At 43.6% G+C, this 13,693-nt stretch overlaps 1 protein-coding gene across 8 annotated transcripts in view; it reads left to right on the top strand.

The window, feature by feature from the left end:
• Positions 1-9,029, top strand: part of PALM2AKAP2 (PALM2 and AKAP2 fusion) — a 515,750-nt gene extending 506,721 nt beyond the window's left edge. For all 8 annotated transcript variants that reach the window (XM_027964123.2, XM_027964120.2, XM_027964122.2 and 5 more), the window contains one exon: positions 5,049-9,029. In XM_027964123.2, the coding sequence (XP_027819924.1) occupies positions 5,049-5,147 (99 nt within the window). In that variant the 3' untranslated portion in view covers positions 5,148-9,029. The remainder of the gene's footprint in view (positions 1-5,048) is intronic.
• The last annotated feature ends 4,664 nt before the right edge of the window (positions 9,030-13,693 follow it).

The following is a 13,693-nucleotide window of genomic DNA, read 5'->3' as shown; positions in this document are numbered from 1 at the left end:
TGCTGTGCTGTGTGCTGGGCTGGACAAGACCTTGCCATGCTCGTGGATCTGGAAGATGTTTGGACTAGAGGGCACAACCAATGGGCTATTTGGATTTTTTTTTTGTTTGTCTTTTTAGAAGCTGATAACAAATCTGCTCTGGTCTGGTTAGAAAATCATGTAGCTCAAGAGGACAGGGGCTGTTGGGTTGGATCAGTCCTTGGTTTGGCTTAACACAAACCCAGAGAGCTCCACGCCATCACTTTAGGATAACTTATTCCAACTGTGAACCAATCCAGTTCCCCCTCCCTGCCATCTTTAAACCTGTGTTTTTGTTTTGGACGCTCCTGCAAGCCTTAAATTTCCCCCAAAGCCTCCTCCTTGTCCCTACGACTTCCTTCTACACAAATTTCTCAAACCTGTACTATGAAAAAGCACATTTTAAAATGTTTTCCATTTTTGGAAATATGTATTGACTTATTTATGTGCTATGAGAAAGCATATTGGTTTTTATATTTTTTATTCCTGTAGCATTATTTTTATTTTAAAAGCATTATTGCAGATGTACAGAATTGTAGAGAATCATTTATTCGTTCACCTGATGAACAATTTATCCAGGACCTATTACACATCAGGCACTTTCTAGGTTCTGAGAAGATAGTAGTCACCTGAACAATGTCCGTGATCCCATGGAACAAGAAGGTGCCAGTGTGCCAAGTATATAACCGAGTAAAATAATGAAGCCAGCTTTGTCCATTCTTGTCATTTTGTAATATTTGCTTAATATTTTATAAAGAAATTAATGTTACCGATACCATTCAAGCCCTCTTGCTACTTCTCCCAGCTCTCGTTTCTTTCTCTCTGGAGAGAGAACTTCTCTGGAGTTTGGCATTGATTGTTTCCATGCATGTTTTTATCCTTATACTATGTACTATATATGTCTGTATACATAAATTATATCTAATGGTTTTGCATGTTTTAGAACTTTCCATAAATATATCATATTTTAGCATCCAGTAATCTTTATTCTGTCTGCATTATTTTTTAATGTGGCCATGTTGATATTTAGAGCTCTGTTTCACACATCATAGCTGCTGTCTATAGTGTCCCATTGAATGAGTACATATGTATTGATTCATCCTTCTAGTGATGGGACTGTAGGTTGTATCTTTTCTTTGCCATTACAAACAATGAATCAGTGAATGTTACTGTATGTAGCTCTTTGTGTGACCCATGGAAGAAGGTCTACAGATATATCTAGAAGTAAAAGTACTTGTTCCGGGGCTTATACAGACTCACATTCACTACCTATAGCAAACTGTTCTTCAAACTGGCTGTGCTAACCTATAGCACCATATATTGGGTTGACCCAAAATGTTTGTTTGGGTTTTCTATACCATCTTACAGAAAACCTGAATAATCTTTTTGGCCAACACAATATATTTTACATAACCACGTTTAGCAAAACAAATGTAGTTAACTGTAGATATGAATTGATGATTATCAGTGGTTTTTTTTTTTTTTTCAGAAAGTATAAAAAGAACACTGCAGATACCTTTTTCAGTGTCTAACTGTGGTTCTTAGTGAGGGGAAGGTAGTTTAAGAATTAGACCCTAAGCCCACATTCCCTTGGAGTCAACATAAGATTGATGCAAATCTGGTCTCATCCATCCAAGGAAGATAAAACTGGGCCCTATCTACCTTCTGTGGAAGAGATGGGGGATAAAATATTAATATAAACATTGCTTAACACATCTGTCTTTTGTTTCACATCCCCAAAATAAAATTGTCTAGGCTGATTGCTACTCAAAGTGAAGTGATTCACTTGAATTCCCTAAGCATTGGAGAGAAAAATTAATATTAGAGGATTGTTCAGAGAGAATTGATTTTTTTTCTTTCTCCCACCAGACCTAAATCTGAATTAATTTGTGGAAGATAAAACCTTAAATCAGGTCTTTCTATGTTTTTTTTCTCTCTATTTCTATGGAGAATGTATATTGTCCTTTCGGATTCTTCTTCCTTCAGATTCCTCCCAGCCACTGAGCAGCAGTGGAACATGGTATTCCAGACCGTTGACTCCATACCCAGAGTTCTGGAGTCAAATGTTAACTTTTCCTTCTACTAGTCTGATTATTTAAACCTCCTTTTGGTTCAGTTTTTTCATATATGAAATGCAAGTAGTAATAGTATGAGTCCCATAGAACAGTAGCAAGGATTAAAACCCCACCTGGTTCATGGTACCTGTGATGTATGTGTTAATTATTATCAGAGCCCTGGAGGCAAGTGCTCTTCTTAAACCAGAAAGGAAAGGAACACATTTTAGGAAACAAAGTTAACATGCAGAAATCTAGAACAAGAGTTCTAGATTTGCTAGAGCTTTATTCACACACATACAGTACTCTGTATTAATTGTGCAGCAGAGACTCATCTACATACCAAGGGCTTCAAAAGACCAGCTGTAGGATGGCTTCACTCCTGAGCCAGCCCTAGATCATCAGCCTCGTGGGCCTGAAGATGATTTTATAGCAAGGTCACTGGCTCTTTTATTTTGTTCTGCTGTTTATCTGATCTGTGCCTTTACTGACGACTTTAGATTTCCTCAGAAATCCAGGCTCATGATAAGTAGCATATACATTAGGGGAATGAAAGAAGAAAAGAGGGCTCATTATTGGTACAGATGAATTGTTTGGGTTGCCACAAGTAGATGTTCAAACCCAAGCTGTGCTGAATGTTTCCATAATTATAAATATCATTTCTCTGCCCATTGCACTTTTTGGTGACTAAGCTCCAGAAGGGAAGAGACTCTTCTGTCCTAAACTTGAAGTACTATACCCAACACTTGGTAGAAACCCAGGAAATATCTATCTATAAGATGGTTGGGTAGTTGGATTGATACGGGTTCCCAAAGAACAGAGTAAAGTAAATTTATTCAACATGATTGAGAATTAAAACAGGGCCTAAGTCCATCTGAAATGGATGGGAACACTTTTTTTCAGAACCTTAGACTGATTTTTAGCTCTTATGTAAACCATTTGGTTTGTATATGCAGTCTGCAAGGCAAACATATGACTGTTTTACACAACAAGAGCTCCTTGTCAAAATGCCTTATGTTAGAATACCACTTGATTGCTTATAAAGCCCTTTCACATGACGCGAGAAATGCATAACTACTGTTTGAGAACTTACTATGCCCTGGAAACTGTGCTAAATGCATTGCCTCCTTTATTCCTCATACCAACTTGGTACTATAGTTTTTATTATACCCATTTTACATATAAGGAAACTGAGGCACAGAAATAATAAACCTTCCCAAGGTCATGTAGTTACTAGGATTTAACCTTAGACCTGCCTGGACTTCAGAGTCCACCCCTCTTCCTGAAAGAGCCTGTGAAATAGGGCAGGTGTTGTGTTTATAGATAAACTTTCTTTATACATAAAGTTTCAGAGACACAAGATGCCATGAACAGCAGCACCACGTTCCAGGTAGAGAGCTAGAAGTGAAGCTCAGCACTTGCCATTCCAGTCCCGCACTGCCTCCCGGTACCATGTTACCATGCATGGACCTGAAGACTGCTATTTAACTCCACCAGACTTGGAGGCATCCTTCTACTGATGTCTTCTTCTTAGATATTGACTAAGTGACTATGATATGCTGATACACCAACACTTCAGGACATGGCTTCTATTCTTCGTGATGAACATCCCTTCAGGAGACCTGACCGAGTTGTGTCCCATCGTCCCTGCTAGGAGGACTAGAGGAGCCTTCCCAGAGAAAAGTGCTCTGCAGCTCTGAGAAGTCCCTTAATCTATCAGAGGTGCAGAGAAGCAAACTGAGATTCACCCCCTGCTCCCCTTGCCCCTCCCAGACCTTTATCTGTCCAGAGTCTGCTTATGTCTGGGCTCCCACCACTGCTTGTAAACCTTTATCTCCTTGCTTCTCTGAAGTTGCCAGCATCTCTGTCACTTGCCAGAATGATTGTTCTTCACATAAACAAAAGCTTCATTCCATATTGGTTGGATAACCAACCAGTGTTGGCCCTACTGGACTTTTCTTTAAATTCAGAAACTGCGCATCCTAAGCCAGCGCCACAGTAGTTGAACTGACTGGTGTGCATGGGCTTGCTTTTGGCGTAGTATTGTGAAATTGAACCGTTTCTCCTGCGTTGGCAACCTAAATGTCCTTCACGCGGATGTCATCTGGATCAAACTCGAGCAGGAGCAGACTGGCCGAAGGTTTCCCCCGGAGTCCACAGGCTCTTCTAGGGAACCAGAGGGAGGGTGGCCTCACCCCGATGGTGGTGAGCCAATTTGTTCTCAGTGTTGTCACCTTCCATTTCCTTGATGAGTATGTACGGCCCTGATGCCACGTCAGTATGTTTATTATTGGCCCCAGAAGCTCTTTTTTTTCCCCCCACTTAATTCCTCTTGCAAGCTGAATTATACCAAAGTAGATTTTTGTGATATAAATAAGATCACAGCTTGCATAGGTCCATAAAGTTTGATGGAATGATTCCATACCGGTTCAGTTGTTTGGAATTCTTTTCTGGAGACTAAGACCAGGCATAGCTGTGCTAATGTGGTAGTCACTAGATCCAAGAGGCTCCTGAAATTGTATTTAGCTTCTCAGCCACACAAGCGATGTTCTGAGCACTCAGGAGCTGCATGTGGCTAGTAGCTGCCATACTGGCTAGTTCAGATGCAGAACATTGCCAACAGACTGCGCTCATCTGTGTAGCGATCGCTTTGTTATCAAAAAGCTCGATGCAGGGTCAAGTCTAGTTCAACGAAACTTGCAGAACATTTCAGGGAAATTAAATCTCTCTATATTGAGAATGATGGGTCAGATGGCAAGTGAACTTTGGCTGTGAGATGAAGGCACCCCCAGGACCTCCCACCACCCACCTTTACTTTCATTCTCTCTAGTCTCCCAGCTGGTTCAGACACTTTCCCACTTTCCTCATTCATTAGATACTGTTGAGGGAGGGAAAGGAGTAAAGAAACAGAGAAGTCAGTTTGTGTACATGATTGATATCCATGAACTCTGTGTAATTTTTTTCCTTCTCTCTTAGGTCCTTGAGGCCACACGGGTTAATCGAAGAAAGAGCGCATTGGCTTTGCGCTGGGAGGCGGGGATCTATGCCAACCAAGAGGAAGAAGACAATGAATAATCAATTTCCTTCCACCCAGGAAGCTTCTTTGGTGCTTGGGCTCCCAAGAAACCAAGAAATCAACACGTCAAAGCATTTTAATAAAATATTTATTAAAGTGCAAACAAACTCAGCAATCCTTATGCAGGCCAGAAGTTATAATTTACAGTGATGAAAAAATAAAGTGAAAAAGCAGTCCACCCATCAAACTCTTAACTCCTGGGAGTCAAAAGAAAAAGGATTGTGTGTGTGTGTGTGACTCAAAGGATCGCCTGGGTTTGGACCACAGTTGATCCAAAAGGACAAAGAAATTATGAGCAAACCAACATGGTTCCTCCAGGCAGAAGAGACCAGGCTGCCTGGGTGATGAGGAAAACAACGGAGATGTGGCCATTTGGAGAATCTGAGAAGCTGGTGCCGTCCACCTGGCAAGAGGGTATTTCCCTGCGCCTGCACTGGTTTCCCACCCATGACCGCATCACAGGTGTCGGACCAACTCCATTTACTCCAGCAGCCATAAAATAAGGTTTCTCTCCATTTGCCCAGAAGAGGCAACTATCGTCCCATATCTCTTTCATTTAATTGTTTTTAATTAGGAGCCATGAATGATCACAATCCGTATTTTGAAGACAAGATTTCTTCCTGTTGCAAACACAATCTGTTCTACATTAGGGGGTTGAGAAAGTGGGGGCAGAAAGCCAAACCAAATAGGTTATTTTAGCTTTAGGATCTTGTCTGCTTATGATACTGACTGAGCTACAGTGTTTATGAGAACACATTTTCACAATTCTGTTTCTTTATATGAAGACTATATTTAGGGGGCAACAACTATTTTTATGATGGGGTGGGGGAATCTATCCATGTATAAAACCTGTACACGTTGAACATCATGGTTCGAGAGGGGAGGGGTATTTTTAGAATGGCAATAATTGAAAAAAAGGGCGAACTCTGCCTTGGAGAGGTAGATGAGAAATAAAAGGTGTTTATAACTATATTTTATATATAAAGTGAACCTTCAAGGGAGTAGGAAGATGATAGATTATTTTGGATCAGTCAGGAAGGAAAGGAAACAAAGCTCATGAAAGGTAGAGAATAAGAGAGGGAGAAAGAGTGGGAAAATGAGGAAGTAAGATTATTTTTGCTGAGCAACCAGTATTTTCAGGATGATAACAGAGAAAAATATAGAATAGAACTTTAAGTGCAGGCTTAGGATCAGCTACAAATCCTAAAGATGGGTGTGTGTGTGCGTGCGCACGCACGCGCGTGCCTGTGTGTCCACACATGCCTTTGTGTATTTTTGCAAAGCGCATGAGTGCTCACGAGTAAGGGTGTATGTGTGTGTGCGTGTGTGAGGATTAAAATTCCAGAATGGTCATGGGACAGAGGTGTTCACTTCCTCCAAAGCTGTTTGCCAGCGTCAGGAGTGAGCGAGAATTTCTTTTTTATGAAAAGGATATAGAGGCTCCGAGCTGATACAGTATTTGTAATATTAAGTTGACCTAACATGGTATTTGCATGAGTCACGATGGCAAAGTTTTGAGCAGTTTTGTAATCTGACATTTAGGAAAGTTTCATATTTATTCTCATGCTTTGTATTCATGCTTAGTATAGGCTAAAGGATGCCAGCTTTACTCTTTCTGTCTTTTAAAGCAATATGATAAGGGTATTCAATCATGGAATGCCCTCAATTTCTGGATGAGAAATTTTTTAACTCTGGCCATGAGAAAAATACTGACCAGCATTCTTTTTTTTGTTTTTTTTTTTTTTTTTGGTCCCTTTTGTGTTTTTTTTTTAAATTAGAGGATAATCACTTTACAATATTGTACCCTTTGTTTTAAAACTGTGGTTTTTTCTTTTTTTAAAAAAAAAAGCAATAAGTAAGTTGGACCTCACTAAAATTCCTTTTTGTTTTATATTGCTCTGTCATAAGCGCTAATAGGTTATTCTGACAAGTAGCAGTTCCACAAAATTTGTATGTAGATGTGATGCACACTATCTTTGCTTCTTTATTAGACTAATGTCGACTTTAGGGGAAAGTTTATTCATAAACAAGTCATGGACACAAAGTAGAAATGGAACTGTCGGATAACTTACAACTTTGAAACTGCCAAGGGAACCTGCAATTTGAAGCCAAATTCTACAGATGGCTAATTAGCGCCATCTTCAAATGGTTCATGCCCCTGAGCATTCCAGATGAAGAGTCAGCAAAATGTGCTAGCCACTGGAGATACATGACAATAAGATGCCTGCTGTTAGGAATTCTTTTTTCAAGTGGGAGAGGCTGGTGCAGAGACAGACGTTCCCAGGAAAATGAGATGAGGAGTCCTGACCGGTGACACGAGAGTACCCTGAGGATTTCCAGCATTGTTCCCAAGACAGGCGCGGGGATGACCACTGATGCAACAGTAGCATCGTGTGGCCCAGGGACACGGGCTGCTCGGATGCCTGGAGAGCAGTGTTCTATGCTTCAAGATTTCTGGGCTAACTCTGGATCTGGTCGTGGCCGTAGACTAGATACAGATGGTCTCCCCATCTTTCGAAAGAGGAAACAATCCTCAGGACTTGCCTGAAGTGTTTGGTTCTATTTTGAAGGAAGCTGTGTACCCACCTTAAACCTCCATTTGAGAAGAGAACGGGCAGCTGAGAAGAAAGTTTAGAAGGCCACGCAATTCCTGCAGTTGCTGTGGAGGCAGATGAATCAGTCTTTGACTACAGTTGATTGAACCAGACACACTTACTGTGTAGAGGTACAGAGTTGGGATCCTTTGGTCCATGCTTTGAGTAGGTAACAAATGCAGCGTTTCCGAGACCCCCTCACAGTCACAAAGCCGTTTAACTGTGGCCCCCACATCTCCAGCCTTTGCTTGTTCCCTTCTGCTGCCTTCCGATGACTGCTGTTCCACTCAGTTACAACCCTGTTAAAATGTCCATTACAGTTCCCTTGGAAGAGCCAGGTTTTCTCTGCGCTCTGGAGTTTTTTTACTCATGTAAGAAACACTGGGCCATGGCTTTGTATATACTACTATGCTAGGCTCTGGGATCCCAAATGAACCCCTTAAACTGTGTGAAGAAGCAGCAGATCTGGAGGAAAATCACTCCTGCCTCAGCCATTGAGAGGAAGAGGCTTGTCCACACATTGGCCTCTGATGCTCATCCCTGCCCCCAAATAGCACGCAAGCTTGTTAATCTCAGCTAGAACAAATGTTTAGATTCCGTAGATGTTAAAAGCTTTCCTGAAAGTATTCCATTCCACAGTGTTTATAGATGGCCACTTTCCTCCGGAACTGATTACCTACTGACATTCCTTGGCTTTCTCATCCAGAAATTATGGAAACAGGGTCTGTCAGTGGCAGGAGGCTGGGCTGTGTCCAACGTGAAGGACACATGCAGCTTCCTTGCCTTTTTACACCTGTGCATGCTGCCCACCGTAGACAGTGATGTATAAACCATATATAGCTCAGTGTCCACATATATACACAACACACACACACAGCATAACAAGGAACACTGAAACAGTGTTGACTCTTGTTTCTGAAGACAATTTAACATATTTTCCAACTAAAGAATGGATGTCATTAAACTATGTATTGAAAAAAAAAAAAATAACCTACGTGTTTAGAGATGGTGACTATATCCAGTTTTAGTGACAGAACCAATTTCCTGAATTTTAAGCATTCAGTGAGTAAGCTGCCAATTTTGATTTTGTGTTGCTCTTTACCCAAATGATGTTTGTTTTTTTTTCCCCATTTTTGGAGGAGGGGGCAAAAAGCAGCAATACTGTGTTTGAAAATGATACTCTGGCTCTCCTGTGTATGTTAACCACTTCAATGTTATTATCCTGCTTTGGTTTTATAGTGATTGTGAGGCATTCAATGCAAGTATACAGTTATTTTCTCATTAAAACCCTGTGTCTGTTGTGTTTTTATAAATGATGGCCACTTGTTTGACCGGGGTGGGGAGTTGGAGGACCGCACTGCCCGGGGGTGGCATGCCAGTGCCCTCACCTCTAATTCCATGGGGGAACATCTGCTTCTTGCATATTTGGAACCAAGAAAGCAGCACACGCTGGTGGGGCAGACCTTTGACAGGCTGTTGGCAGTGCCCCTTTTGCCGTGTTGGGTCCAGCTGCCCTGGCTAGACTGGAAACTGATGGGACCGATAGAAGTGACACGATGCCTCCTGAGGAGGTAGGTAGATTCCAAGGTCGGAGATGATGGGCCGAAGGGCAGGATGAACAGCGACGCTCACACTCTGCCCTTAGGCTCTAATTTTATTATCCATTCCATTCCCAGCACCCACATTTGGCTCTGCGTGGGGGCTAAGTCGCTTCTGCTGCTGCTAAGTCGCTTCAGTCGTGTCCAACTCTGTGCAACCCCATAGACGGCAGCCCACCAGGCTCCCCCGTCCCTGGGATTCTCCAGATAAGAACACTGGAGTGGGTTGCCATTTCCTTCTCCAGTGCATGAAAGTGAAGTCGCTCAGTCGTGTCCGACCCTCAGCGACCCCATGGACTGCAGCCTTCCAGACTCCTCCGTCCATGGGATTTTCCAGGCAAGAGTACTGGAGCGGGGTGCCATAAGTCGCTTCAGTCATGTTCAACTCTGATGCTATGGGCTCTTCTCTGAGGCATAGAGAATTTCAGACTTTACCAGGCATCTGAGACCACAGGTGAACCAGAAAGCTTCCTCCCCTGATCTCCTCCTGCCCTCCCTCCACGTCCTCACCCCCATCCGGAGTCTCTAGCCACGCTAGGTGGTTTTACGTCTTAACTCCTGGAAGTAACTTGCACCCAGACCTTCAGTTGCCTGTTCTTCCTTAGCACCTTCTTGTCTCTCTCTCTTCCTGGGGTCTCCTTTCAGCTGCTTTCTTCATCTCTCCCCATTTATGTAACTTCTTCCAGTTTTCCCCCACCCCCACCCCACACCACCTAGGATTCCAGTCATACTCTCCTGTTCTTCATTACAACGTCATGTCCAGTCTCTGTGTGATGGGAGTTCTCAGTTTTGAGGGGAAGGGAGTGGGATCAGGCCCCTTCGAAAATTTGATCAAACTCTATAAACAGTAATGTATTAACATTTTCAAAATGTATTTTTAATTGGAGGTTAATTGCTTTACAATATGTTGGTTTCTGCCTTGCAATGACATGAATCAGCTATAAGTATACATGTACCCCCTCCCTTTTGAACCGCCTTTCCACCCCTCATCCCCCACTCCCAGGTCCTTACAAAGCACGGGGCTGAGATCCCTGTGTTACACAGCAGCTTCCCTCTAGCTATCCATTTCACACTTGGTAGATGAATAGGGTATCAAATCCAGGCCTCTGGCATTGAGAGTGGGAAATCCTAACTATTAGATGCCTGGGAAATTCCTTGGGGTTGAACTATTTTGATATCCATTTGACATGTTAGAAAACAGATGCCACAGAGCTCATAAATAGTAGCGCTTGAATTTTAACCTGGGCACTCTGATTCAAGTGTTGCTCTAACCCACTCTTCCCATAAAAATGCACATTGGCAACTTCCCATTGCAAAATCCAGTAGATCTGATGCTGTGTGGGTCTGGGTGGCCTTACCACACCTCCTCCTGCTGTGGGCTCTTGTGAACCAAGGCCAAAGCCATGATAGGGGCTGGAGTCCTGGGGGAGAGCAGAGTTTTGGTGGCAGCCACTTCATTCAGATAAAGTTTGTTTATTTGAATGAACTCCCTCTAAGCTCTTTCCTTTGGTATCAGCTTTCCGAGGAGATAGTGGGAAAGGATGACCCAGGCTTCCCATTGCCAAAAAGGAACCAGAAGTGACTGCAAATGGGTGATCAAAAGGTGCTAAAATTGAATTGTGATAGTTGCACCACATTTATGAAAAATCTCTGAATCATACACTTGGAAATGAGTACATCTATGAGGGGGGGAGAGGGGGAGAGAGGAGAGAGAGAGAGAGAGGGGGAGAGAGGGGGAGAGAGGGGAGGGGGAGGAGGGAGAGAGAGAGAGAGAGAGGGAGAGAGAGGGAGGGGAGGGGAGGAGGAGGGGAGAGAGGGGAGAGGAGGGAGGGGAGGGGAGGGAGGGGAGGAGGGGAGAGGGGAGGGGGGAGAGGGGGGGAGGGGGGAGAGGGGGAGAGGGGGAGAGAGAGGGAGGGAGGGAGGGAGAGAGGGAGAGAGAGGGAGGGAGGGAGGGAGGGAGAGGGAGGTCTTTGTGACCCCATGAACTAACTGTAGCCCTCCAGGCTCCTCTGTCCATGGGATTCTCCAGGCAAGAATAGTGGACTGGATTGCCATTCGCTTCTCCAGAGGATCTTCCCAACCCAAGGATCAAACCTGGGACTCCTGAATTGCTGGCAGATTCTTTGCAGTTCGAGCTACAGGGAAGTCCAAATTAAAACTGAAAAATAACTGCAGGAGACATGAGACACAGTTTCGATCCCTGGGTCGGGAAGCTCCCCTGGAGAAGGAAATGGCAACCCACTCCAGTATTCCTGCCTGGAGAATCCCATGGACTGAGGAGCCAGGTAGGCTACAGTCCATAGGGTTCCACAGAGTCAGACACGAATGAAGCAACTTAGTATGCTTGCACAAATGGTGTGGGCTGGAGTCCAGGCATCAGTAGAAATTAAAAGCATCCCAGGGGACTGTAACACAGAGCAAGCTTTGAGCGTCGTTGTCTGATGCTACGGTTCTTTCCAAGGTAAAGCAATGTTTCCACACCTGCCTACTAAATAGGGCCGCCCTTTGGTCACCTATAGTGCCTCCGATGCTTTTAATTTTCCTTCTCACGTTGGGGGGAACCCATATTCTTCTATTCTGGGCAAGAGAGAACTATCCAAGTGATTAAGATGTGAGTCATCAGTGGAGACTCAGAGGGTTCTCGGAACTTACAAGGAAAGATTTAGGAAGGAATTTCGCAAGATGAACTTGAAAGTTGCAGAATCAGATCGTGGTGTTGGTGGAATTCCTCTCCGTATTCTCAATGTTTTCCATTCAATTCAAGACGCTCACTTTTGGCTGCAAGTATGCAAGGTGGCCACTAGGTGGCAGTGGTCTCTAAAAGCAGATTCCATAGCCAAGAACCTTCCTAGGGGGTCAGGAGGAGCTTTCCTACTCGTCACACAAGACAGAAATCTGTGGAGATCTACATACAGCTACTCCAAAAGCACTGCAATCAAAACGCCACTTGCACAATACACGGAGGTCAGATGTGGCCTTTCATTTACATTTACACCTCAGTGGAAAACTGATGCTTGCCACCAGATGGCAGCAGACTCCCGCATGCTTCCTCCGCTCAGGGCCGGTAGTTCTTGTTTGTTTTACACTGGAGGCTAATTACTTTACAATACTGTAGTGGGTTTTGCCATACATTAACATGAATCAGCCGTGGGTGTAGGGCCGGTAGTTCTTAAGGGCGAGCTCTGCACAGGGCACTGTACTGAGCACTTTACATGGATTATTTCCTGAAGTTTTTAAAAACACTTCCTTGAGGCACCTATTACTATTAGCTCCATTTTACAAATGAGTGGTCGAATAACTTGCTCTGGAGGATATGATCAAGGTGAGAGGAGAATTCAAACCCAAGCAGTCTGCACCAAAGTCTGAGTCTGACTGACCTCCCCAATTTTCCTTCTCACCGACTTGATTCAGTAGCAAACAGACCTCTGGTCTGGGTCCTGAGCTGGCTCTGCTTTCTAGGAGAGCCTGTCTTCAGCATCAAGGGGGAGATGGAACTCTGACAGCTGAAAATTGGGCTTTGAAGTGGCAGAAGTGTGGGGATATGAGTAGGACATGGATAGTCTCTGTTAAAGGCAGCCGCTGTCACTAAAAGCCAACACACAACAAAAATTTGGCCCTTCCCAGTTGCTTTCCTGAGCACTAGGTGAGAGGTCTGCCCTCCGAGTTATCACAAATACCTACTGAGTTATGTAAATATTTCGGAGTGTCATAGTAATAATCTCCAGCTCTCCAGCCTGAAGCATCTGTTTTCTTGGCTCCTACTAGTGGTCACGCATTTTATGGAATCAGCCCAGTTCTGAGCGTCTATTTCCCTATCGGGTAGGGTACAGGTAGACTGTCAACGAAGTGACCCAATAATTAATTCAGTGGCTGAAAGAAGATAGAAGGTTATTTCTCTCTCACAGTACAGTCCAAGGGGAGCGTTTGAAGTCCAAGGGCAATTTGTTTTAAGCTGTCTTTTAGAGTCAAACATTTCTTCGTATCCTCAGGACCTATTGTCACAGACGGTGTGGTCCAGCCTTCGGAACTGGTAAGATGCAGTAAAGCCATTTACTGCAGGTGTGCCTACTCCCTGGATCCTCTGTAGGCACGGCTTCCCTGCATCTATTAAGACAGGACACCAGCTTCTAAGGATTGATTAATATAATTCTAGGATTTCCACCACAACCACAGCTTAAATGAAGCCTAAAGGAATAAGGACTAAATACATTGCTAAAACTTGCTTAAGTTTGCACATCTTCCTCCATGACACAGTCCACATCTAGTTTATCTCTTCCTATATTTATAATTGTACAAACCACAGGAAGAATAGTTAGCAGGTCAGGTTAACAGAGAACTACCCTTTAGTTCTGA

Source organism: Ovis aries, chromosome 2 (genome assembly GCF_016772045.2).
Source record: "Ovis aries strain OAR_USU_Benz2616 breed Rambouillet chromosome 2, ARS-UI_Ramb_v3.0, whole genome shotgun sequence".
Classification (NCBI taxonomy): domain Eukaryota; kingdom Metazoa; phylum Chordata; class Mammalia; order Artiodactyla; family Bovidae; genus Ovis; species Ovis aries.
This window is presented reverse-complemented; position numbering and strand designations above follow the sequence as displayed.